The 26,519-nt window shown below is 51.4% G+C and overlaps 1 protein-coding gene and 1 pseudogene across 1 annotated transcript; one reads left to right on the top strand and one right to left on the bottom strand.

Moving 5' to 3' along the window:
- Window positions 1-5,866: 5,866 nt before the first annotated feature.
- LOC137146944 (olfactory receptor 52P1-like) lies at window positions 5,867-6,805 on the top strand. The gene has a single exon (XM_067538609.1). It carries the CDS (start codon window positions 5,867-5,869, stop codon window positions 6,803-6,805), a length of 939 nt encoding a protein of 312 aa, XP_067394710.1.
- Window positions 6,806-25,372: 18,567 nt separating this feature from the next.
- On the bottom strand, window positions 25,373-26,296 carry LOC137146947 (olfactory receptor 52K2-like; annotated as a pseudogene).
- Window positions 26,297-26,519: the final 223 nt, after the last annotated feature.

Raw genomic sequence — 26,519 nt, 5'->3', positions numbered from 1 at the left:
CCATCTTTCATGCCCGGTCTCAAGAACCCACATAAACTGGGGGTCTTCCTTCAGACTCTTTCAGCACCTTAACAGAATAGCTCTCGCTGCTGCAGGACCTGTAACTGTGATTTTTACAGCAGGGAAACTGAAGCTCAACACTAAAGGTGACATCTTGGTCCCAATGAGATCAATGGCAAAACTCCCACCAGGGGCAGGTTATCACCCAAAATCCACATTTAGGGATTAAAATAAACGGTCTGATTGTCACCAGCCATGAGCCTCCAGTGACTCCAACTGGAGTCGTCGTACGGCCTCTAAGGATGGGTGAGCTCATTCAGGCTAGAGAAGAGCTTAGCGGAGAGTAGCTGAAATCTTAAACCTACAGCTGAGAGGTTCAAATGAATTAGGGTGACAATTTTTGGGGAGTGGTCTGCTCTTTCCCTTCCCCTGCCTCTCTGGTTCTGTAGAAGACGAGATGTACAAAAATGAAGTAAAAATAAAAGCACATTTCTGACTTAGAGGAAAGCAGGCAGTGTTGGAAATCTCACTGGCGGAGATCCAGGCACACACAATGTGTGTGAGGGGCGGGACGTGCAGTATCCAGATTTGCTAAGGCGAAGAGCCCTGAAACAGGGCGAAATAGGGAATGGACATCCTGCCTAATTCACACACCAAAGAGCTGTAACTAGCCCTCCTTCAATCTCCCAAGGCAGGGTGTGTCTCAGACTGTCATGTAATGGGTGCACACTGTAGTAGATTGTCTCTGACACCTTCCTCCATCCAGCCCATCCCTCCTCCTATGACCAATCCCACAACAGCCTCCTGGCAACTTCAGCAATTGCCAACATGGAAAAGCAACATCAGGAAGTTGTGTCTGGGTTTATAACTGGCAGGAATACGCTAAAGCTTTGTGTTGTTTTGAGGAAGAGTTACTCGCGCTGGCTCCTTTTAGTCTCCACGTCCTCTCTCCCCTCCCCTCGGGTCTGTCCCTCTCCTCTTCCCTGCACACGCTGAGGTGCTGCTGGGGTTCCCTTCACCCCCGGACAGGCTGTGCAGGCTGCTCCTCTTCCATCCCCCCTTTCCCAGTGCAGCCAGACACAGAGTTTAACGCAGGCTGTGTAGATATTTGTACGAGCTGTCACTGTGTGGTGGTCCGGCACCTGGTGTTGGTCCTGGGTCAGTGGGATCACTGTGTGGCCGGGCTGGGGGTGGTGGGGGTGGGGTGCACATGGATAGGAAGGTGGCACTGGAGTTTGTGGGGCAGGGAGTGGGGGGCACAGACAGGTTTCCAGTACTGGGGTGCTGGGAGTGGCAGGGGGTGTACATGGACAGGCGGGTGGTGCTGGGGTTGGTGGTGGGGGTAGGGAGTGCTGGGTACATGGACATACAGGCAGCACGGCTGAAATTCAATTTTTTGTTCTGATTGTGGGTCCCAGGCTAGTGCTGGGAGCTTTCCTGGCCCCGAATGTCTATGGGCTGCTGTCAGGGCCTCTTTCCCCAGGCGAGCCAGAGAATTGCAGCCTGGATGTCACAACCGTTACTCAGTTTTTTCAGTTTTTTTAATGCTTGTTGAATGTTATTTACACAACTTCAGGCATTTCCCCAGGGGAAAGAACCATTGATCTTTGCTCCACAGCTGGGGGACCGTTGTACATACATTCCTCAGGGCAGAGATTTCATGGGGTCGCTTTCATCCATGCAATGTCTCACGGGCTGCCTCCGTCATGTGGAAACACACCTAGAGTTTTTAGCATTTTTCTCATCTGAAATATTCCCCCATGCCGTGGTTCACGGGAAGCCTCACACCTGTGAGAAACACACCTGGAGTGTCATTGTCAAGGGCTCCAAAATTTACATGAGGGGCTAAATTTAACACTGTCATGAGTAAAAAAAAATGCCCTCAGTTAGGTTCAGGCACCAGCTTACAGGCAAAATGCCTCCAGCTGACTCCTGTACGTGCTGCAGGGACGTGTTCAGAGACCCCCCCAGGCCAGAAGGCACCACTGTGATCATCTAGTCTGACCTCCTGTATAGTACCGGCCAGAGACCTGCCCCCAGGGAATTCTTAGAGCAGAGTTTATAGAAAAACATCCAACCTTGGTTTAGAAATTCTCAGTGATGGAGAATCAGCCATGACCCTTGGTGAATTGCTTCAACGGTTAATTACTCTCCATATTTAAATAGTGCACACCTTATTTATAGTCAGAATTTGTCTAACTTCAACTTCCAGGCATTGGACGGTGTTAGATCTTTCTGTGCTACTCTGAAAAGCCCATTCTTCAATATTTGTTCCCCCCGTGGGTAGTTGTAGACTTTTATCAACTCACCCTTTAACCATCTCAGTATCAACGTGAATCTTTAATTGTGGACACCAGAAGTGGTCACGTCAGTCCAGCTGCAGTTGCACCAGTTCCAAAAAAAGAGGTTAAATAACTTCTCTCCTTCTACTTGAGATTCCCCATTTATCATGTGAAGATCACATTAACTCTTTTAGCCACAGGGTCACACAGGCAACTCATGTTTAGCAAATTGTCCCTTCCTGCCCTCCAAAATATTGTTCAGAGTAACTGCTTCGCACGATAGAGTCCCCCATTGTGTAAGCTTCATCTACCTTCTTTGTTCTTAGAACACATATTGTTTGTCTCGACCCAGTTTACCAACCAATCCAGATCGCTCTGAATCAGTGATCCGTCCTCTTCATTATATACAATCTCCCAACGTTTGTGGCATCTGCAAACATTATCAGTATTCAGGTATGAGAAGGGTAAGCAGCTGGGTTGCTAATGCGTGTCTGTGCTTACACTTGTCAGTTAACAAGGCAAGATAATGAAACTACTGTACTTGTTATGTATCAGAGAAAGCTGGGTGTCTTCAAGAAAGTGTCTCACCAAAAGAAACAAGGGAAGTAACAGAGAGTCCCAGCCTGGCATGATAATGTCTGTTTCCATGGGGAAAACTTGGCTCATTTCCAAGAGAGGAATTGCATCGTAGATCATATCTGTGGTTCATTTCTCTCTGACAGCAACAATCCCAGATACTGCCGAAGAAAATGTTTGGGGAATAAGCTGACCGTCATGAGGGTGTCACCTATATGCCTATCAGCCAATTTTTTTCCTAATATCCAACCTAGAGCTTCCCCACCTAGACTTGAGACCATTGCTCCTTGGTCTGACACCTACTAGCCTTGAGAACAGCCTAGCTCTATCCTACCTGGAACCCCCTTTCAGGTAGTTAAAGGCTGCTATCAAATCCCCCCTCATTCTTCTCTTTTGCAGACTAAATAAGTCTAGTTCCCTCAGCCTCTCCTCATAAGTCTTGTGTTCCAGCCCCCTAATCATTTTTGTTGCCCTCCACTGGACTCTCTCCAGTTTGTCCACATCCTTTTCGTAGGGGGGGGCCCAAAACTGGACACAATACTCCAAATGCGGCCTCACCAATGCTGAATAGAGGGGAATAATCACTTCCCGCGATCTGCTGGCAATGTTCCTACTAGTGCAGTCCAATATACAATTAGCCTTCTTGGCAACCAGGGCACACTGTTGACTCATATCCAGCTTCTTATCCACTGTCACCCCCAGGTCCTTTTCTGCAGAACTGCTGCCTAGCTCGTTGGTCCCCAGTCTATAGCTGTGCATGGGATTCTTCCATCCTAAGCGCAGGACTCTGCACTTGTCCTTGCTGAACCTCATTAGATTTCTTTTGTCCCAATCCTGCAGTTTGTTTAGGTCCTTCTGTATCCTATCCCTACCTTCCAGGGTATCTACCACTCCCCCCAGCTTAGTGTCATCTGCAAACTTGCTGAGGGTGCAATCTACCCCATCCTCCAGATCACTAATAGAGATGTTGAACAAAATCGGCCCCAGGGACCGACCCCTGGGTCACTCCGCTTGTGACCGGCTGCCAGTCAGACATGGAACCATTTATCACTACCCATTGAGCTCGATGATCTAGCCAGTTCTCTATCCATTTTATAGTCCATTCATCCAACCCATACTTCTTTAACTTGCTGATAAGAATACTGTGGGAGACTGTATCAAAAGCTTTGCTAAAGTCAACGTATATCACGTCCAACGCTTTCCCCACATCCACAGAGCCAGTCACCTCTTCATAGAAAGCAATCAGGTTGGTCAGGCATGACTTTCCCTTGGTGAACCCATGTTGACTGTTCCTGATCACCTTCCTCTCTTCCAAGTGCCTTAAAATGGATTCCTTGAGGACCTGCTCCATGATTTTTCCAGGGATTGAGGTGAGGCTGACCGGTCTGTAGTTCCCTGGATCCTCTTTCCTCCCTAGAGGGGCACTAGATTTGCTTTTTTCCAGTCATCAGGGACCTTCCCCAATAGCCAGATGCTTTCAAAGATAATAGCCAATGGCTCTAAAATCACCTCAGCCAACTCCCTCAGCACCCTCGGGTGCATTGCATCCGGCCCCATGGACTTGTGTACGTCCAATCTTTCTAAATAGTCTTGGACCTGTTCCTTCAGCACTGCGGGATGTTCACCTCCTTCCCATTCTGTGCCACCCAGTACAGCAGTCTGGGAGCTGATCTTGTCTGTGAAGACAGAGGCAAAAAAGGCATTGAGTACCTCAGCTTTCTCTACATCCTATGTCAGTAGGTTGCCTCCCCCATTCTGAAAGGGGCCCACACTTTCCCTAATTTTCCTCTTGTTGGTAACATACCTGTAGAAACCCTTCTTGTTCCATTTCACATCCCTTGTTAGCTACAACTCCAATTGCGCTTTGGCCTTCCTGATTTCATTCCTGCATGTTCGAGCAGTGTTTTTATAATCCTCCCTAGTCATCTGACCAAGCTTCCACTTCTTGTAAGCTTCTTTTTTGCATTTAAATTCACCAAGGACGTCTTTGTTAAGCCAAGCTGGGCACCTACCATATTTGCTATTTTTTCTGCACCTCGGGATGGTTTGTTTCTGTGCCCTCAATAAGATTTCTTTAAATACAGACAGCTCTCTTGGATTCCTTTCCCCCTCATATTAGCCTCCCAGGGGATCCTGCCCATCAGCTCTCTGAGGGAGTCAAAGTCTGCTTTTCTGAAGTCCATGGTCTGTATCCTGCTGCTCTCCTTTCTTTCTTTCGTCAGGATCCTGAACTCGACCATCTCATGGTCACTGCTGCCTAGGCTGCCGCCAACTTATGCTTCCCCTACCAAATCTTCCCTGTTTGTGAGCAGCAGGTAAAGAGGAGCATGGCCCCTGTTGGTTGCTCCAGCACTTCAACCAGGAAGTTGTCCGCAACACTCTCCAAAAAACTTCCTAGATTGTCTGTGCTCTGCTGTATTGCTCTTCCATGAACCCTTTAGGTCTGCAATGTCCTGTTTGAGAAGGGTGCTCGGATCTGCACAGAGGAGTCCAGAGGAGAATGAAGGACTGACTGATTGATCTCATGGCATTATATTTTCTATATTATACTCCATCCCACTTCTCCTGTGTCCCAAAGTTTACCTCAGTTCTTGTCCATGCTGGCACTTTGAGCAGGGTTTCACAGAGCTGTAAACCATGACACCAGGTCCCTCCCCTGAGTTCATACAGTTAAATTAGAACCTTCTAAGGTGTTTGAAGAGTTCAAGCTCTTCCTTTCAATTGGCATATAGGTTGCACTGATTTACATTGAACGTCATCTATCATCATACTCACCGGGCTTGGTTAGCTCTCTCTGAGGACATCTCTGGACTGGATTACAGCCTAAATAAATTGTTGCCATATGCAAATGCTGCCATCTCACTGCTCATCCCCCTTTTTAGATTGTTATTAACTATAAAATATTTACCGTGCTATTTTTTATCAAGTGCATAACCCCCTTCACTGGGAATCTCTCCCTTCACAGGAATCTGAGCATTTCACATCCTCATCAGTGCTTTGACCCTCTCATGGCTGCTTTCAACCTCACCCTCTCCCGCCCATCAACATTCATCCTAAATGGCATCCCCGGGCTGGAAGCTGCCCACATCTGGATTTCCATCCCTTTCTCTACATTCTACATCATCAGCTTGTTGGGAAATTTCACAGTTCTGTTTGTTGTCAGCAAAGAGCAGACCCTGCACAAGCCCATGTTCCTGCTGCTCTGCATGCTGGCGCTCACAGACATTGGCCTGTCAACCTGTGTCGTGCCGAAGGCACTGTGCATATTTTGGTTCCGTTTCAAAGACATCACTGTGGACGGCTGCCTCACCCAGATGTTCTTCCTTCATGCGGTTTCCGGTATGCATACAGCTGTCCTCGTAATAATGGCCTTCGATCGCTATGTCGCCATATGTGACCCTCTGAGATACGGCACCATCCTCACCGATGCACGAATCGCTAAGCTAGGGCTCGTGGGTTTGATACGAGCTTTTTTCGTGGTTCTGCCACAGCCCCTGCTACTGCAGAGGCTGCCATTTTGCTCAAACCGTGTTATCCCCCACACGTACTGCGAGCACATTGCCGTGGTGAAGATGTTCTGTGGGGACACCACTGTCAGCCAATTGTACAGCTTGGTGATATCAGTAGTGACTGTCGGATTAGACCTGACACTCATTGGCCTGTCCTATGGGCTGATCATCAAGGCTGTTCTCAGGATCTCCTCCAAGAAAGCCCACCAGAAAGCCCTCAACACCTGCACAGCCCACATCTGTGTGATGCTGATGTCTTATACTCCCTTTCTCTTCACCACCCTGACACATAGGTTTGGTCATGGCATTGCTTCCCATGTTCACATCCTCTTGGCCAACCTCTATGTTGTAGTCCCCCCCATGCTCAACCCTATCATTTATGGGGTCAAAACCAAAGAGCTTCGTGATAAAGTGGGAAAGTATATTTGCAGAATGTGATTGCCTGGGGCCACTGACTTTAAAACTGTGTAACAGGAGGGGAAAAGGATGTCTCCTCCTTAATCAAGGGTGTTTTGTCCCACTTTGGCTGAGCTCAGGCTTGTGGCAGTTCACCGTCTGAGAACCTAATGTCTTATCACTCCATCACCAAGCACTGCTCTCGCTGTTGCTGAGTTCCATCTCTCCGACTATCACCTGATCTGTTTCACTGTGACCCATCATACCCTACACCACACACCCTGTCACTCGGCTTTCCTGTGACTTGCACACCACCAGCAATGATGATTTCTCATGTGCTCTTGGCCCTATTTTCCATCAGTATGGCTGTTGATTCTGACCATTCCTCACTCTCCTCCATCTTTGACTCTTTTACCCCTCTCTGCCATCACAAGGTCTCCAACTCAGCCCTCCACCAGGCCCCAACAATCCTGTCCAGTGCTGAGTCTCCCCAAACCGGTCTCTCTGAATTCTTAACTAGGAATAACTTGGACTTTTCCTCTCTAGCTTGTCCTCCCCAGGGACATGAAATCTGCCCTCAATTATCAGTTCATTTTGGGGCACACATTGCACACAGACTGGGGTCAAAATAAACAAATGTCTATTTAATTGAAAAATCACAGATGCAAAGATGAAGGATGGAAGGATTCCATGCACTGCTACAGACTGGGATGGAATGGCTAGACAGCAGAAAAGGACATGAGGGTTGCAATGGACAAGAAGCTGGATATGAGTCAGCAGTGTGCTCCATTGCCAGGAAGGCTAATAGCATATTGGGCTGCATTAGTAGGAGTATTGTCAGCACATCGACGGAAGTGATTATTCCCCTCTATTTGGCACTGGTGAGACCACTTTGGAGTATTGTGTCCTGGTTTGGGGTCCCATTACAGGAAGAATTTGGACAAATTGGAGAGAGTCCAGCAGAGGGGAACAAAAATGATTAGGGGCCTGGAGCACATGAATGATGAGCAGAGGCTGAGGGAACTGGGCTTGTGTACTCTGCTGAAGAGAAGAATGAGAAGAGATTTGATAGTAGCTTAGCATTACCTGAAGGGGGTTCCAGGGAGGATGGAGCTAGGCTGTTCTCAGTGGTGGCAAATGAGAGAATTAGGAGCAACAGTCTCAAGTTGCAGTGCGGGAGGTCTAGGTTGGTTATTGGAAAAGAGTTTTTTACTAAGAGGCTGGTGAAGCAGTGGAATGAGTTACTGAGGGAGGCGGTGGAATCTCCATCCTTAGAGGTTTTTAAGGCCCAGCTTCACAAAGCCCTGGCTGGGATGATTTAATTGGGATTGGTCCTGCTTTGAGCAGAGGGTTGGACTAAATGACCTCCTGAAGTCCCTTAAAACCCTAATCTTCTAGGATTCTATGAATCTATGAAATAATGAGGAAAGCAAACATAGACGAGTTATACAGAAAAGAAACAATGACGCAACCTCAGGCTTCCACATCTCTACTAGTCAGTTTCCCTTATCTAGTACAAGTTACTTGTATTCGCTGAAGAGTTTTGGCAAATGCTCCTGGGGGTTTTCCACCTTCCTCTGTAGCATGGGGCACGTCTCACTTGCTGGTGGATTCTCTGTACCTGAAAGTAATTAAACCATGATTTTAGGGAACTTTAATAACTCGGTAATAGCTCAGGGTCTATTACAGGAGTGGATGGGGGAGGTTCTGTGACCTGGATTGTTCATAATGTCAGATTAAATTATCATATTGGTCCCTTCTGACCTTAGAGTCTCTGAACCCATGTGTTTTCCTCATGCCCTCTGTCATCAAGGGGATTCAGTGTTTCCCAGACAGGACCCTGCTTAGCTGCTGCAGAGTGGAATAATCTGTGACATTTTGGGTATTATCTAGACCAATAAAGGGGTCTGTCCTCTTCTGCCTTGTAACATTGGGGCCTTAATGCTTTGCTGTTTTAGCTCATGGTCCTGCACCAGTAACCAGCCTACAAGTATCTTAGTCTCACACTGGCTTCCAGCAGCCGACTTCTCCTTGCAGGGTGATGCCAACAGCCTCTGCAAATCCGTCTTCCCAGAGGGGCCAGAGAAGCAGCAGAGAAGGCAGAGCGGTGCAGGAGGCAGAGCAGCAGCGCTGAGCCAGAGCCGGGCAGCTGGAGCAATCCAGATCAGCTGTGCCAATGGGGAGCAGGGGCTGATCTTCAGTGGGGAGCTGCGGGGCCAGAGCTTGGGTAGTGGGTGCCGGCCATGCCACAAGTGACATGGCAGCCGAGCGTGGTGAGTGGCTGAGCAGAGCAAGGCGTGGGCCTGGGCAGAGGGCCCAGTGCAGGGAGACGTCACCAGACAAGAAGGCCTTGTAGGCTGCTGTGACACACTCTACCCCTTGTGCTGTGGTTTGTCTATCATTCATGTTCATGTAAGGTGTTTTTGGAATGCTCATGACATTCTGAACATTATTGTTATGTAGTTTGTTTCCTGCAATGTCGTATGTATAGACATGAAACTCTGGTAGGCAATATTCCCAAATGTGTGTCTCACATGGGTTGCATAGATCCAGACAAACACAAAGCGGAGGGTTCGCATCTCACAGAGACATACAAACAGGAACAATGGATTGACTTGAGCACTTGATAAGGTGACGGTCATTTTACTCAAGTGGAAGAAACCAGGCCCATTGCTGGACGTGGTGAACACCTGACCCCAGGGGTGACGAGGAAATACATTAAAGGCAGAGGAGTTTTTTGTTGCTGGAGCTCTCCCTTGTAATCCATCTATGAAACTACATCAAGTAACTGGCAGACTGCCCACGGGTGTGGTGAGGCCTGGCTGAAGGACTCAGCTCAGCAGCCTGTGTGGTAAGATTAAGGACCAAAGACTGCAAGGCTGCTGAAGTGTTCAGTTCAGTTTAGAATGCAATTTACTTCCTTTATTTCTGCTTGATCAATCTGACTCACGTTATTCTGGTTTATAATCACTTAAAAACTGTCTGCACTTAATAAACTTATTTGTTTGTTTTCTCTAAAGCAGTGCATGGGGTTTGGGTGTGTGTAGAGACTTCACTTAGAGTGACAGAGCTGATGCCTATCAATGTCTTTGTTAAATACACTGTAGGAAGGTGCAGTGGCTTTCCTCAGAGCCTGGGCCCAAGAAAGGGCTGCTGCGACCTGAGCGGACAGTGAAAGGGCCGGCAGCCCAGTCTGCCCAGCAACCAGGGTGCCGGACAGGGATAGGTCCAACCGACCAGCCAATCCGGCAACAGAGAGGTGGAGCTTCCGCCGGGGCAGGAGGTATAAAAGGCAGGCCCTGTATCTCAGACAGAACAGACTGCTGCTGGAGGCAGACGTGCCGTCCTGCCGGGCCGCTACCCCAAGTGAGCGCCTCCCAGAGCAAAGGCTCCGGGAACTGCCCAAGCGACCAGCCCCTACAGATTAGATAGGGCCTCCAGGCCTCAGGGACTGGACAGAGGACCCTCGGCCTGAGGGCTGGGAGATATCCCCTGAGGCTGGTCCTGACCTGGAGGAGCTGCCTGATACCGAACCCCAATAGCCCTGTGACCTGGAGGAGTTGCCTTCTGCCGAAGAACCCCAGGAACCCTGTGACCTAGAGGAGATGCTCTCCGCAGAGAAGCTCCCTGCCTTGCTGCCGGTTGAGAAGGAGGGACTGGTGAGCGTGCCGTGGGCCGTGTACCCCAGCACCCCGAGTACCCGGAGGATACAGGTACCTGGGGATACGGGGAGGAAGTGGCCCAGGAGCAGCCATAGCCCGTGGCTGAGACAGGGGCGAAACCCCACTGTCGGTGTGTTGTGGTGGGAGCCCCATTGACGCAGTGGCAAACACCTTTGCCACTGATAGGTCCCTAGCCACCCTGGGAAAATGTGCTCTCCCCTGCTGCTTCCGAAAGCAGCCCCACTGCCCGTCTCGCCCTGCCAAGGGCTGGGGCAATTGACTGCCTGCTTGCCCGCCCTGTCAAGGGCTGGGGCAATTGACTGCCTGCTTGCCCACCCCAAGGTCAGGGCAAGAGACTACTTGGCTGTCTGCCTGGCCTGGGGGCCGGAACTAAACCACATATGGAGAGGCTAATATTCCCCTTTTCGAAGGTGCAGTGGCCTTCCTCAGAGCCTGGGCCAGAGGAAGGGCCACTGCGACCAGGCCGGATAGGAACCCGTCCTACATACACTTACCAATGAGCTTGCAAATTCCAGTGGGCAGCACTGAACTCTGTAAACAGCAGTTCCTAGGGCTGCATCTGGGACTGGGGATGTTCATTCGGGGTCACACATTGCATAACCCCAGGAGTGACTGGCAAGAAGCTCTCATTGACTAGGTCAGGGACCGCTGGCTTGCAGATGACTGGGCATCAGCTGACCCAAGAGTGGGGGTTCACACAGCGAGGCAAGTGCAAGACGGTCCCAGGAGTGGGGGAATTGGGGTGACACAGCAATACACCACTCCAGACTGCAGACAGGAATGTCACAACTGGCCTCAGGAGGGGCTGGGTGGGGTGGAAGCCCTGAATCCAATGGGGGCCGACGCTGGGGAGAAGAAGCCACTGACAATACTGCAGGTTTCTGACTCTGGGTGGCTTTCCATTGATCCCTGTGAGAGCAGGGTTCTTGCTCAGTTTGAAGAACTGATGCTGCACTTTCAGACAGCCAAAGACAAAGAAGGAAACTACAAGGCTGAACTTCTTTATCACACGTACAGTGACCCGGCTGGAGCCTGAGGGCATATGGCCACTGCCAGAGTGGCATCAGCGCAGCACAGTCAGGGCCCAGGATTGAAGCCTGGCACATGGAAGGAACAGACTGTGAATTTTCCTTATATCCCAAAGACGGCTGGTTAGGGGGTCCTGGTACCCACAGGGCAGGGCTCCTTCTTTCCTTTCGCCTTCCCCTTTTTTCCTTATTTTTCTTACAGCTGCTGTTTAACAAGTTGTATCAGGTTTGAACTTAATGTAGTGATCAGTGGATCAGGGACCTGGCCGATGAGGACAGAGCCACCCTAGCCCCTGTCCTGAGTGAGCACGACGACAGTGGATGTCAAGCATCCCAAGAATCCTGGGGTACCCTTGTCGGGGTTATGAGGACTCTGCCACAGGTGAGAGAAGAAGGGGAGCCCTCAAGGCCATGCTGGCCTCTGGGTAAAGGGAGCCGGAGCGAGGACTCAGATCCTTTCACTGTCAGATTCCACTGGGACAATGCAGAAGCTCACAACAGCGGGATCATGCCCCTGCTTCCATTAGGGAACCGCGGCAGACTGATGGGTTGGGTTTTAGTGACATGTAACTTGTGAAACCATCACATCAATGATAAAAGGAGAAATGTGTCACTTTGGGGAGCACATTTTATTTTTTATTTTATTTTATTTTTGGTCAGCGCAGTAAACCTGACTGAACCCTTGAAGATATTTCACAACAAACAAAAGCATGGTCAAGCAACTGACTATACAATTTATCAACCATCAGCATGAATTGCTCCTGCCTCTCAGATTTCGGTGCTTAGACATAATGAGGCACTCACAGAAATAATTCCTCTGAGCAAAAATGCTGTTGAAGGCCACGAGCCTTAGGCATTAAAGAAATGGATGGAAAATATTCCTGCTCTTTTTCTCATTGTGCACCTAAGAAAGATTCTGGAAAGAGTAAATTGTGTTTCAAAACTGCTACATCCAAAGACAAACCTTGGGAAAGCAGCAATATTGCTTCCCAGTTCTACTAACTTGTAGCTAGTTTCAACATGAGTTCAAAGAAGCCAAAGTTTCAGCAAGTAAGTTATCAGGACAATGGGGCAGGCAAATCAAGGTTGAAGAAAAGAGCTTGAGGAAGGCAAAGTGCCATTTTGAGGAGCTACGTGAAGGTGTGCGATGGGGTGTATGAACCCCACACTGGGCAGCCAGGGGGAAGGAATTACGCTGGGCCCAGCCAGCCCCAGCTTATTTCAAGCTGGGCTTTACATGGAGTTTTTATTGAGAGGAAACTCAGTGAGTTAACAGGACAAAAACATGTTGTTGACTTGTACAGCACTGCTAACGTGAAGGCTACTGAGGCTTCTTACCGTGTGGCTTTGCACACTGCAGCTGGGAATAGCAGTTTCTCACCTATGTTGTGTGGTTTAGCAGCTTTGGCAAAGGATATGTGTGTGGTGACAATAGGACAGAAAGCAGCATTACAGCTAGACAGCTAGCTGTGTCTGACCACACAGTGTCATGCCGCACTGCGGAGAGGCCCACTGATGTAAAAGAGCAGCTCCTAGAAAGTGTTCGTCAGAGCCCATCTTATTTCATTCAGATGGATGAGTTCACAGATACACCAAATGCTGCACAGCTACTGGTGTGTATTCGCTTTGCTACAGCCATAGATTTAAAAGAGAAACACAGCAAATGTTTTCAAGGGGAACCTCTTTTCTCAGACGTCCCTGATGTTACTTCTAACCACCAACACATTCCTCCTAGGCTGGGTGCACACCTACACGACCTTACAACACAGGCCAAATGGTCATCCACGGAGGTGTCTCTCCACATCAACCTCCTCAAACTCAGGGTGGTCAGGAACGCCTGCCCCCATTTCCTCCCACTGATCAAGGGAACTAACCCAAGAGTCTAGATAGACAACACAGCACGTCTGTATTACATACATCGGCGAGAAGCAGCCAGGTCACCCTGCCTCTGCGTGGAAGCAGTACAGTTATAGAACTGGAGCATTTCTCACAACATCACATTCTCAGGGGCATAACGTCCAGAGTACAAAATTTGACAGCGGACAGTCTCATTCACAAGATCCCCACCCCAGAACTCGCTGCTTTTATTAGTGACCAGGTCCTGTTTCTCTGGACTGGGCCTCATGCCAGACAATGGACTAGACAGCCCAGGGCTCTGGTGACACGCGCGTCCCAGAGCTACAGTAGTTCACAGAGCCCGTGTCTCAGCAGCTCAGAAGAGACACTCCAGGGCTGGGCAGGATGTGGGGTGAGCTGCCCTGGGGAGCCCTGCGGGGAGAGGAGGCCAAGCTCTCTGCTAAGAGAGGGGGCAGCAGCTGGGCAGGGACCCAGTCTGTGCAACCAGAGCAGACCTTGGGGAGGGGTTGATCGACGGAGGGAGGCCAGAGGAAGGTGGCACAGGAAGAGTGCCAGGGAAAGAGAGACGGCCAGAGCTGGGGGACTAGGGGCAAACAGCCCATCTGTGACTGGTCCCAGCCTGGGAGACCAGGGATGAGTCCTGGACATGCTGCCAGCTTGGGAGGTGGGGAAGGACTCTCTGGAGCCCACGAGGCTGGGAGAAGTACGGCAAGTGGCAGCCATGACAGCGACTATCCAGAGAAGGGAGCAGCACCCCAGCCAGGGGGAGGCGGAGAGCCCCAGGAGCGGCGATGGGTGATGGCCAATGGCATCCCAGCCCCTCTACATCCAACACCTGCAGCCACATGGCCAGGGCCAGGCCCCAGGCATCCTCTGGGACTCAAATCAGTGGCTAGGTCATAACCAGGCCTGGGCAGCAGCCTCTGCACAATGGCCACAGGCACCCGCTACCCAGGGTACTGAGGGAGAACCTGACCCCACAGAGGAGAGACCAGAAATCCTATTGGATCAACAAAGGCCCACCGCACCCCCACGTTGGGCAACGACCTGGGGCAGGTCATCTCCTGAGGGGACTCCTTCCTACCTCAGTGACGTCCCCATGCACAGAGCCGCTTCGCATCACCATCTGGGACCTCGTGGAACTGGGGGAACCCGTTGGCGGTGAGCTTCAACCCAGCCCCAGCGTCGAGCCTTGGAGGCTGGCCAGGAAAACATGGAGAACGCTGTGTGACAGCGCAGTGATCTGTCAGTTGATACATGGCTGCCCGGCTGCCCTGACTGAGGCAGACACGGGCAGTCTGAGGTGTGGTTCACCGTGACTGAAGAGTAGCTGGGGTGAACTGTTGCCACAGGCAGCCACCCCTGCCATGCATCCCCCCACCACAGCAGCCCCCTCAGCCCAATGGGCCGCCTGGCCGGAGTGGGAAAGCAGCTCCACAATAGCGGGGACCAATTTGGTGGGATGTCACCCCCTGAGGCTACACATGATAGACTGGGGACTGATGGGTTAGACAGCAGTTCTGCAGAAAAGGACCTGGGGGTAACAGCGGTTAAGAAGCTGGATATGAGTCAGCAGTGTGCCCTGGTTGCCAAGAAGGCTAATAGCATATTGGGCTGCATTAGTAGGAGCATTGCCAGCAGATCGCGGGAAGTGATTATTCCCCTCTATTCGGCATTGGTGAGGCCGCATTTAGAATATTGTGTCCAGTTTTGGGCTCCCCACTATAAAAAGGATGTGGACAAATTGGAGAGAGTCCAGCGGAGGGCAACAAAAATAATTAGGGGGCTAGAGCACAGGACTTATGAGGAGAGGCTGAGGGAACTAGTCTTGTTTAATCTGCAGAAGAGAAGAATGAGGGGGGATTTGATAGCAGCCTTTAACTACCTGAAAGGGGGTTCCAGGGAGGATGGAGCTAGGCTGTTCTCGGTGGTGGCAGATGACAGAACAAGGAGCAATGGTCTCAAGTTGCAGTGGGGGAGGTCTAGGTTGGACATTAAGAAAAGAGTTTTTCACTAGGAGGGTGGTGAAGCACTGGAATGGGTTACCTAGGGAGGTGGTGGAATCTCCATCTTTAGAGGTTTTTAAGCTGAGGCTTGACAAAGCCCTGGCTGGGATGATATAGCTGAGGTTAGTCCTGCTTTGAGCAGTGGGTTGGACTAGATACCTCCTGAGGTCCCTTCCAACTCTATGATTCTATGGTGCCGGCCTTTACACTGCCAACCCCTCAGTGGCAGACACCACCCCCCTGCCCCAGAGCCGGGCCCATAGTGCCTGGAGAGTGCTGGTCTCACGCCGGGGCTGCACAGTCACCGGGGGGATCAGGAGAAGCTCCTTTGGTAGCTGCATGTGGGGTTCAGTCTCCACTCTCAGCTCACCAGCGAGCACCTGTTATCCCAGGGGTGAGTCCATGAGGAGGTGGTCAGTGTGGCCAGGGTGGGGGCTAGCGCTGGGTGGTTCATGTCAACACCACACATCTGTGGCACTGTGGTACATCAGCCATGGCCCAGCCTGTGTGCCGGCCTCACTCCACGCCCATGTCCCCAGACACTGCCAGACTGGGAGGCACCTGCCTGCTTACCCCACCTAAAACTAGCTATCCTCACAGACACCAAAGGAGAGCACAAGGGCCAGTGAGCGCAGCAGCCCCCTAAAGGGACAGGATGAGAGGAGAGGGATTAGTGGGATCCTGCTGACTGCCCTGGGAAAGCAATGACTGTGGTAGGTGACCCCAGCCATCAAAGCAGTCAGGAGTTTGTATCTGAGGTGGTTGCTGGGCTGGGGTCACTGTGCACGGAGGGTCTGGCTGGGTCTTGGCTTCTCCATGTTCTCCACCTGGGAGGGGCTGCAGTAGAGATTTGATTTTTTTTTCACTCAGACTTTGATCACCTGGGGCAGAATGAAAAAAACCCTGCAATGCTGGGCCCTCCCTAGGCTTAGTCACAGGTAAACAGTTGTAGTACAAGGAAAAGCCAACCTACAATTCCAGCATTGACCAGTTATCAACAGCAGCTCAGCTCAGGGTTCCTAGCACCCATTTCTGTCCGCCAGAAGTCTCTTGATTAACATGTTCATCCGGCAAGGTCAAAATCCCACATGCCCAAAAAGGACAGACAGACAGACATTGCTGGTCTCTCCCCCACACTCTGTCTGATGATGGATAAGGAGTGAGCCCTGACTGAACCATTTCCCACATTCAGTCAGTGCCTACCGGGGTTAGATTCTCCTGGTCTAGACATGAGAGAATCCACATGGGAGAGTCCCAGGCAGCGTGAGAAGTAACTGTGGGTCCTGCACTTGGAGGTAAAGGGGCCTGGGTGAGCTGTGTTTGCTCTGGTTGTGTCACTGAGGACCGTGTGGCTGGGATTCCTGGCTCTCTCAATCCAGGTGTGGGAAGTGAATGGGGTTAATCCCTCCTTGCTAGAACAGACCTCGCAGCTGCTGATCTTTTACCTGGATCTGGAAGCTGGTCTCTGGAACCAGGTCCATGTGGCTTCCTAAAGCACAAACCTCCTCCTGGCCTTTCTGCCGAATCCCCCTCTACCTGCCCTGGCAGTAGAGGGCCCCTCACCAGAGGTCGGTCCTAGGTGATGTCAGCCTGCGACATTTTGGACTCTGGATACCAGGACAGGGTAGCCCAACAGAGCTTACATTTCTCCCACATCTGTGGCCCCACTGCAGAGTAAGTTAACTGTGTCCTGGGACCATGGGCCCAGTATGGGGAGATGCCCTCAGCCCAAAGACTGCGTAGGCCGGACTGGGCGGGGGTCATGACCCAGATGTGGGTGACGCTGGGAGAAGGGCCCTGCCCCATAGAGCCTGGGAGCATTTGGCCACCGCCAGAGAACGTGTCCAACCTGTGGTGTCCCTGCCACGCAGCCAGGCCTGGACAGGGGTCTGGGACATGTGCGAGACAGACTGTCAGCATCCCTCACACCCCACAGATGCTGTATGGGGGCCGGGCCAGAGTTGCGTTGAGTGTTTTCCTTTTACCTTTCTCAAATTTATTTTTTTTAATTGGTGGCTACTTAATAAATTGTGTTTGCTTTGCACTGTGTGCAATGATCAGTGGGTCAGGGAAATGCTCGGTGTGTAGAGTCCTCCAGAGTGGGGACACCCCAGACCCTGTCCTGAGTGACCACGATGAGGTTGGGGGTCGAGCCCCCAGGGATCCTGCACCCAGTCTTGGAGGCTTACAGGGACCTTGGCACACAGGACAGTGGGAGGGGAGCCCTCGGGGTCAGGCCGGCCTGTGGGTAAATGGCGTTGGGGCAAGGACTCAGTTCCTTTCACTAGTCAACTCCCCCGGGGTAGTGTGTGAGCCAGGAAAGTTCCCCACAGTAGCAGGACCATCCTCCACTTACATCAGCTTCTTACTCAGGTAAGAGTGATTTATTATTAGTTTCATTACATTTAATGCTATGATGTTTATGTGTTTATGGCCGGTGAGGGGCTGGGAGAGCAGGGGGGTACGCATCTTTTACCTAGCATTAACTACTGGGGCTTTCACTCAGAAAGGTTGGACAGGGACTTCTGGATGTCAGAGCAGGTGTGGGAAAGGAATGGGGTTAATTGCTCCTTGCTAGAACAGCCCTCGCAGCTGTTGATTTTCTACCTGACCCAGAAGCTTGTCTCTGGAACCAGGTCCATGGTGGCTGCCAATAGTGCAAACCTCCTCCTGGCCCTTCTGCCAAACCCCCGCCTCCCTGCCCTGGTGGCAGAATCCCCCTGGCCTCACCTTCAGGGCTGTGGGTACCAGGACTGGGGAGCCCAACAAGGTTTGTATGTCTCCCACATCCGTGGTCCCACTGCAGAGTAAGTTAACTGTGTCCTGGGACCATGCGCCGAGACCAAGGCTAGGCAGACAGCACGGCTCTGCCACATCCAGAGTTCATAGACAATAGTTTGATAGTAGGCAGTTACCATTGTTTATTGGTGGGACAATGACAAACGTTTGCCCCCAGACAGATTGATTTGTAAGTTTGTACGTGTGCAGGGCATTCGTTTGCCTGGGTGTGTAGCGGGCAGGGCACAGAGGGGAGTTGTTTTGTTGCACAGACACTGAATGACAAGCAGGGAACACCAGGCCTTGTGATCCGGAGGGCCTCTGGCAGCAAGAACAGAGCTAGGTAAGGTAAACCACACACAGGGCATTTTTACTATTGTGTATGTGTGTTGTGTATTACTCCATAAACGCTGTGTGTTTTATGTAACAGGACGGCTCTTTGCTGAAGCCCCTCGCTGCAGAACCAGACCCTTAGCAGCAGGATCACACCGTCAAGTCATCAAACTCCTCGTGGCACTGGCCGTAATGGCCATCGGTCGATCCAGGACGACAGTCCACGAGGAGGTTCCCTGGGACTAAGAGGCTCTGCTCCTGCGCCTTAGCTGTCTTACACACCTGGGCAGCATTCACGGGCTGCTTGGATTCCTTTGTATATGCAGCGGGCAGGACCAGGAGCATTCCCATCCTGTTCGCAATATTGGATTCCCAGTTCTGGGCCGCTAGCCCCTGGCGGACTCTGCCCACCGTTCTGGGGTGTCTGATGGGCCCGAGGATTCCCTCAACAGCAGTTTCTGGCTGCAGAGATTCCCGTATGTGACGCTGCCTCACTTGACACAAAGAGCATCCAAAGATCTGAAGCCACGGAGCAGACTGACCTGTAACAAGGCCTGGACATGACACTAACAGTGTTTACAACAGGTACATTTTACAGACTTGGAGAATGTGTGTTTGAGAGAGCCACCCACTCACAGCACTGCTCAATCAGACAAGACAGGCACAAACCGCGCCCCCAAAGGTTACTAAACGGGTTCAAGGCTGCCAGGATGGGGTAGCCCTGCAGAATTTGCCTAGTACACGGGGCACCCAATTGTCATGACACCCACTGCGTACCCAGGGAGCGAAGGCCGCCTTGCCTCTGACTGCCTCACATATCTCAAGCAGGATCTGCAATAGTGTGGTGCTGCAACAGACTGCCTGACCCACTAGGCCGCGTGCCCCATGAGTTTCCCTGGTAGTTACCAGTGCGCATCCCCCCACCTCCCCAAGTCAAATGCTGGCCTATGACCCATGCCCAGAGAACACCTCCATGCTTGTACCACAGACAGTGCACTTCCTCGCCTGTGGGCCAGCCCAACACCAAGCAGGGGGTCACATTGGCACCATGGGAGAGCAGACCTCAATGGGCCAGTCTCTACTCTCCCCTGCTCCCACGGGGACATCAGTTTCTGGGTCATGAATAGAACCGTGAGCAGGGGCAGGTGGCTGGAGTGGTTCACGGACACCCGACACCTGCCCATTCTGTGGGAGAAGCAGAGCTCAGCCCAAACGGAGCTGCAGTGCGCCAGGTCACAGATCTTCTCTTGCTGCCCCAAAGCCTCCTGGTGACGTTCTGAAGGTCTTCGCCCTCCCCTCCACTTCTCTTCCTATACACGTGCCCATGGCCACACAAAATCTCAACCCCCTGCCTGCCTTGTCAGCCTCCTGCTGGTCCTTGGACAGTGGAATCCAGGACGAGGAAGCTCCTGGCCGGGGAGATGGAGGATTCAGCGGTTGTGATGTCTTTATCCCATCCCCGTGCCATTTCATGTGTCCTAGCAATGTTCCCTGGGCCATGCCCACTGACCCCTCTTCCAGATGGGTTGCTCGTGTCCATTCCAAGAACCCCCCCCAACCTGCCCCTCGGTTGGAATGACCTGGCAAGAAGGAACTGAGCAGGCGGAGGGTCGTCAGGGTCCCATGTACCAGCACCAAGAGTCCACGACTCCAGGGAGCAGGAGAACTGAGCTGAAGGATACCACTAGGTACTACTAGGCCTCCGCAGGCAGTACACATAACTCACACACCTACAATGCAATGGACATGAGCCACACAACTTGAAAAACAACAGTTACAAAAGGTTAGGAACCGTTTTTTCACTAGTCTGGATGATACGTGATTCCCCACAGCCGTATTTTATGGACAGTTGAAAATGGGACACGAATGCTCAGAGGCCAATGAAAACAGTACAAGGAGATGCTCAAAGCTGTGGATTAAATAAAGTTTCCAAAAGCTTGGATTGGGGATATTAGCAGGAGTTGTGGAGACCCTGGAGGGGGAGAATAGGGGCACAGGACTGTTCCTGCACTGACTGGGGAGGAACGCACAGTGTACGGGGCAGAGTTTGCAGTATCCACATCACAGTGGAGCGGAGTCCTGAAAGAGAAAGTAATGCTGCTTGAGATAAACAAGCACGGCTGTATCTCAGGGGCCTCATATGGTCCTCCACAATTCTGGTCCCCATATGGGTGCCCCTGAGATTTTTATCTTTACAATCCCCTGAGTCAGGGAAGTGCTCTCCCTATTTTACAGAGGGGAAACTGAGGCCCAGAGTAGATTACAAGATGACACGTCCAAGGTCACACAGGACCTCTGTGGCCGAGCTAGGAATTGACCAGGTTTCCTGAGTTCCAGACCAGCTCATGATGCACTAAACCCCAGGGGGAGCTTGTCAAAGGCACAAGGGCAGTGGGCAGCAGAGTCCAATTGAATGTGGATGGACAATGGGCAGCTCACTAACCTCTGAACATCTCCCTGCACCATCCGTACCCCAATGACAGCCTGTGCAGTTACTGTAGCTGGGGTAAAGAGACAAAGGCCGTCAGTCCACAGGCTGCAGGGCACGTGCTGATCACTGAAGGGGGCTCAGGAAGCTGCACTTCCCCATGGCAGGATATTGCACTGTGAGGGGTTTATGACTAATGTGGGGCAATCTGTGCTGCCCTCTGTCAGAGAGGCTAGCAGATGGGAGGGACAGTTACTGTGTGTGGAAATTCTGTGTTTGAAACAAGGATGCACGAGAGCCTGTCCATGTGGTCTAAGGGATTCAGCACAAGGCTCATCAGACGGGAGTAGCAGCAGATGCTCGGATTCTATGACACAGAAATGCTGAGAGATAAATGAGCACGTCTAACCCTTGACTCTTCTTTTCTTCCTGGTTTTAGGCAATGAAGGACCACTCTAGCAAGCCATGACAATCTGAGCCTTTGTTATCAGTGAATTGTTTCTTCACTCTCGGGGGAGGCTCTTTGGCTGAAATTCTCCAGGGTCTATTTTCTGCTGCTCCCACTGGTCACGGAGCGCAGGGAATTGTCCCGGAGTCCTGGCCAATCTGAGAGTCCACAGGGACCGTACAGAGGAATCATAAAGCTCCTTGTCCAGCACTGCGAGTGTCAGACGTGAGATTTGTACACTCATTCCCAGGTCACAGTAAGGAGATTTCTTCTCTCTGCTGTGTGCGATTCCGGTGAGTTGCCTGTTTCTGCAAAAATGTTAGTGCTAAGGGCTCGGGAAGGATCCAGAGAAAAATAATTTGGGCAGGAATTCTCCAGCATGGAGACTTGAACTGTTTAGTGTTGTCAGAAACATGAAGGGACTTAAAACTGGAACTAAAGATTTATTGTAAATAGTTTAGAATTTTTTTTTAAGATAATTTCCTTGTCTTTTACAGTAACCTTCTATCTTTCTCAGTATCTTCCTGTTTTTGGTCTGTGTTTTTTTCCTCTGGTATGCTCAAATTCTACAATTCAGCAACTTTACTGCCAGGATAAGATGTGTAGCCAGTACCTGTGCAGGGGATATTTCTCATACCCAAGATTTCAGACCAAGAATGGGTCATGAAGGCGTTTACAAACTAGCCAGATTCTACTCTCAGCTTCTGCCTTCAGTGGCTCACTCCAGATTGACACTGGCATCACCGAGAGGAAAATCCAGGCCCCTGTGTTTTGAATTCCCCATCTTTCATGACTGGTCTCAAGAACCCACATAAACTGGGGATCTTCCTTCAGACTCTTTCAGCACCTTAACAGAATAGCTCTCGCTGCTGCAGGACCTGAAACCAGGATTTTCACAGCAGGGGGAATACTAAAGCTCAACACTAAAGGTGACATCTTGGTCCCAATGAGATCAATGGCAAAATTCCCATCAGGGACAGGTTGTCACCCGAAATCCACATTTAGGGACTTAAATAAAAGGTCTGATTGTCACCAGCCATGAGCCTCCAGTGACTCCAACTGGAGTCGTCATATGGCCTCTAAGGATGGGTGAGCTCATTTCGGCTAGAGAAGAGCTGAGCGGAGAGTAGCTGAAATCTAAAACCTACAGCTGAGAGGTTCAAATGAATTAGGGTGACAATTTTTGGGGAGTGGTCTGCTCTTTCCCTTCCCCTGCCTCTCTGGTTCTGTAGAAGATGAGATGCACAAAAATGAAGTAAAAATAAAAGCATGTCTTTGACTTAGAGGAAAGCAGGCAGTGTTGGAAATCTCACTGGGGGAGATCCAGGCACACACAGTGTGTGTGAGAGGCGGGACGTGCAGTATGCAGATCGCTGAGGCGAAGACTCCTGAAACGGGGTGAAATAGGGAATGGACATCCTGCCTAATTCACACACCAAAGAGCTGTAACTAGGCCTCCTGCAATCTCCCAGTGGCAGGGGGGTGTCTCAGGCTGTCATGTAATATGGACACACTGTAGTAGATTGTCTCTGACACTTTCCTCCATCCAGCCCATCCCTGCTCCTGTGACCAATCCCACAACAGCCTCCTGGCAACTTCAGCTATTGCCTACATGCAAAAGCAACATCAGGAAGTTGTGTCTGGGTTTATAACTGGCAGGAATATGCTAAAGCAGTGTTTCTCAACCTGGGGGTTTAGAGGGGTCGCAAGTGCAGAGCTGGTATTGGGGGTGGCAAGAAAGGCAATTGCCTGGATCCACAGGGGCGCCATGAAACTAAGTTTTAGTCTCCACGTCCTCTCTCCCCTCCCCTCGGGTCTGTCTCTCTCCTCTTCCCTGCACACGCTGAGCTGCTGCTGGGGTTCCCTTCACCCCCGGACAGGCTGTGCAGGCTCCTCCTCCATCCCCCTTTAACGGGTGCAGGCAGACCCAGAGTTTAACTCAGACTGTGTAGATATTTGTATGAGCTGTCACTGTGTGGTGTGTCCGGCATCTGGTGTTGGTCCTGGGTCAGTGGGGTCACTGTGGGGCAGCGCTGGAGGTTGTGGGGGTGCGGAGGGTGATGCACGCGGATAAGCAGGCAGCGCTGGGATTTGTGGAGGCAGGGAGTGGGGGGCACAGATAGATGTGCAGTGGTGGGGTTGTGGCAGGGGCTGTACATGGACATGCGGGTGGCGGGGGAAGAGGTGGGGGCAGAGAGTGAGGGGTACATGGACAGGCAGGCAGCACTGCTGAAATTCAATTTTTCTTTCTGATTATTGGTCCCAGGCCAGTGCTGGGAGCTTTCCAGCTCTGTCTGGGCAGGTCTCAGGGCCTCTTTCCTTTGGCAAACCAGAGAATTGCAGACTGGGTATCACAACCTTTACTCATTTTTTTTCCAATTTTTTTAATGCTTGTTAAATGTTATTTCCCAGTGGAAAGAACCATCGATCTCTGATCCTCAACTGGTTCCGACTCCCATCGGATGTGACCCCATCTATAATCTCGTTTCACCTTCTAGGATGCCCTGATTCTAACACAAGATTGGGTACCAGCATCTTCTCCAGGCTTCCCAGTCACCCATGGCCCCCACAGCTTCCGAGCCCCCTAAGCTCCCCACAACTCTTCCTCTGCAGGGGTGAGGTGCCCCCGTCCCACCTGTCCTTTGGATAGGGGAGATAAGTGACAGTTTCTCTCTGGTGAGGAAAGTCACAACACAATTAGCAGATGCCAAGGCACCTGTGCTGTACTGCTGCTGTTATTGCTCCTATACACCGTGTGGGGCTTTGGGAACTGCTGCACAACAACAACGAGCAAGCTGAGAAGTGTGCACAGTGTATAACGAGAGCTGGGAATGCTGGGTCATGTCAATGCCTAGGTAAATACAGCTGCCATGTGCAGAAGCCCCTGGCCGCTGGCTGACACAGTGAGCCACTGGGAGACAGACACTAAGCCCGAGACTCTCTGGGATCATTTGTTAGCCAGCTCAGCAGGCCATTTATAGGGACAGTTGTACATACATTTCTCAGGGCGGAGATTTCATGGAGTCACTTTCATCCATGCAATGTCACACGGGATACCTCCGTTGTGTGGAAATACGCGTAGAGTATCCTTTTCAAAGTTCCAAAATTTACATGAGATGTTTCCCCTTGGGGCTAAATTCAGCAATGTCAGGAGTAAAAAAAAAAATGCTCAGGCACCAGCTTTCAGACAAAATTCCTCCAGCTGACTCCTGTATGTGCTGCAGGGATGTATTCACAGAGCCCCAGGCCAGAAGGCACCACTGTGATCATCCAGTCTGACCTCCGGTATAGCACAGGCCAGAAACCTGCCCCACAGGAATTCCTAGAGCAGAGCTTATAGAGAAACATCCAACCTGAGTCTAGACATTCTCAGTGATGGAGAAAAGGCCATGACTCTAGGTGAATTGCTCCAATGGTTAATTACTCTCTATATTTAAATAGTGCACACCTTATTTATAGTCAGCATTTCTCTATCTTCAGCTTCCAGACATTGGATGGAGTTACACATTTCTATGCAAACTGAAAAGCCCATTTCTATCTGTAAGCAGGGGAATGGTCCCGCTATTGTGGAGAACTTTCCTGGCTCACACACTATACGGGTGGTGTTGACTAGCAGAAGTGTCTGAGTCTTTGCCCCCACTCCCTTTACCCCGAGACCTGCCTGCCTTGAGAGCTCCCCTCCCTCTCTCCTGTGTGGCAGAGTCCCCATAAACCTGACCCCGAAGTGACCTTCAGGTTTCTTGGTGTAGAACGAACGGAGCCGGGCACGCGCTGGGTGTCTGCAGACAGCAGCCAGTCACCTGGTGTCAGCTCCATCTCCATGTTTCCAGTGGCTGAATTGCACTGGCAGGCCACTAAAAATAGTCCATAAAGTCCTGATATTCCCTTTCCAGATCAGCAATTGCTGGTGTCACCAAGGGCATGCAGTGTGATTGTGACCAGGGTGGGGGTCTCCTGGGGATGCGGAGTGTACAAGGACGTCTCCCGGTGGTGGTGAATGCGAGGGGAGGGGCCCTGAGTCAGGCTCTCCATGACGATGTGCTTCCCCCTACGAGAGAGCTGGAAGGCCCCTGATGGAGAATAGCCTGAGGACGCTCTCCCGGATCTTTTTGGTTCTGACCCCATAGATGATGGGATTCGTCATGGGTGGAACCAGCAGATAGATGTTGGCAACAATAATGTGAACATGGGGAACCACACTGGATCCAAACCGATGGGTGAGAAAGGAGAAAAACGCTGGTGTGATGAGGTGACACAGAGGTGGGAGCCACAGGTGCTGAGGGCCGGGAAATGCGCTTCTTTAGAGGGGAGCATGCAGACATTCCGGAGGATCAGGATGTAGGACAGGACAATGAGGATAAAATCTACGACCCCCCTTAAGAAATGCTACAACCAGACCATAGGCTCTCGTGACCGTTGTGTCTGCACAGGCCAGTTTCACCAGGGCCATGAACTCACAATAGGTGTGAGAAATGACAGTACGGCAGCCGTTTCAGCAGGAACGGGTGTGGAGCCAGTAACACGGCCCCCCTCAAAACCACCCCCGGCCCTGTGGGTCAGGATGGCCGAGTGTCTCAGGGGGTTACAGATCGCGATGTAGCGATCGAAGGCCATGGCCAATATGAACCCAGACTCCATGCACGTCAGGGAGTGGAAGGAGATACATCTGGGCCAGGCAAGCGTCCATACGAATTGCCCTGTCCTTGAACCAGAATATGGAGAGGATTTTGGGCAGGGCGGTGCTGGTAACGAGCAGGTGGGTGAGCGCCAGCATGGAAAGGAAAAGGTACATGGGCTCGTGGAGGCTCGGCTCGGTCTTGATAACAGCCAGGAGGAGGCAGTTCCCGAGAAGGGACAGAATATAGGCGGAGCAGAAGGGGATGGAGATCCAGCCGTGCGCCGCCTCCAGCCCCGGGACGCCCAGGAGGATGAAGGTGGAGGGTTGGGGCGTGGTCCTGTTGGAAGCTGCCATGGTGGGTCCGGCTGGGTCTGGTCTGGTCCACGGCACGCCTGCTTCCCAGGCCCTGTCCGGAGCTGGAAGTGACAGAGAGCCATTAGCGTTTTACCCGTGTAAACCAGCTGGAGACCAGGCCCCCTGCTCCCAGCTGAGCGAGAGACCTGAGCCCAGCCAATATTACTGATTGTACCTTCCCTTCCGCCGGGAGGAGTGAATAGTGCAGCAGAGGAGGGAAGGG

This window comes from Emydura macquarii, unplaced genomic scaffold, assembly GCF_026122565.2.
Source record: "Emydura macquarii macquarii isolate MOO-44397 ecotype Brisbane River unplaced genomic scaffold, CSIRO-AGI_Emac_v2 contig_497, whole genome shotgun sequence".
Taxonomy (NCBI): Eukaryota; Metazoa; Chordata; order Testudines; family Chelidae; genus Emydura; species Emydura macquarii.
This window is presented reverse-complemented; position numbering and strand designations above follow the sequence as displayed.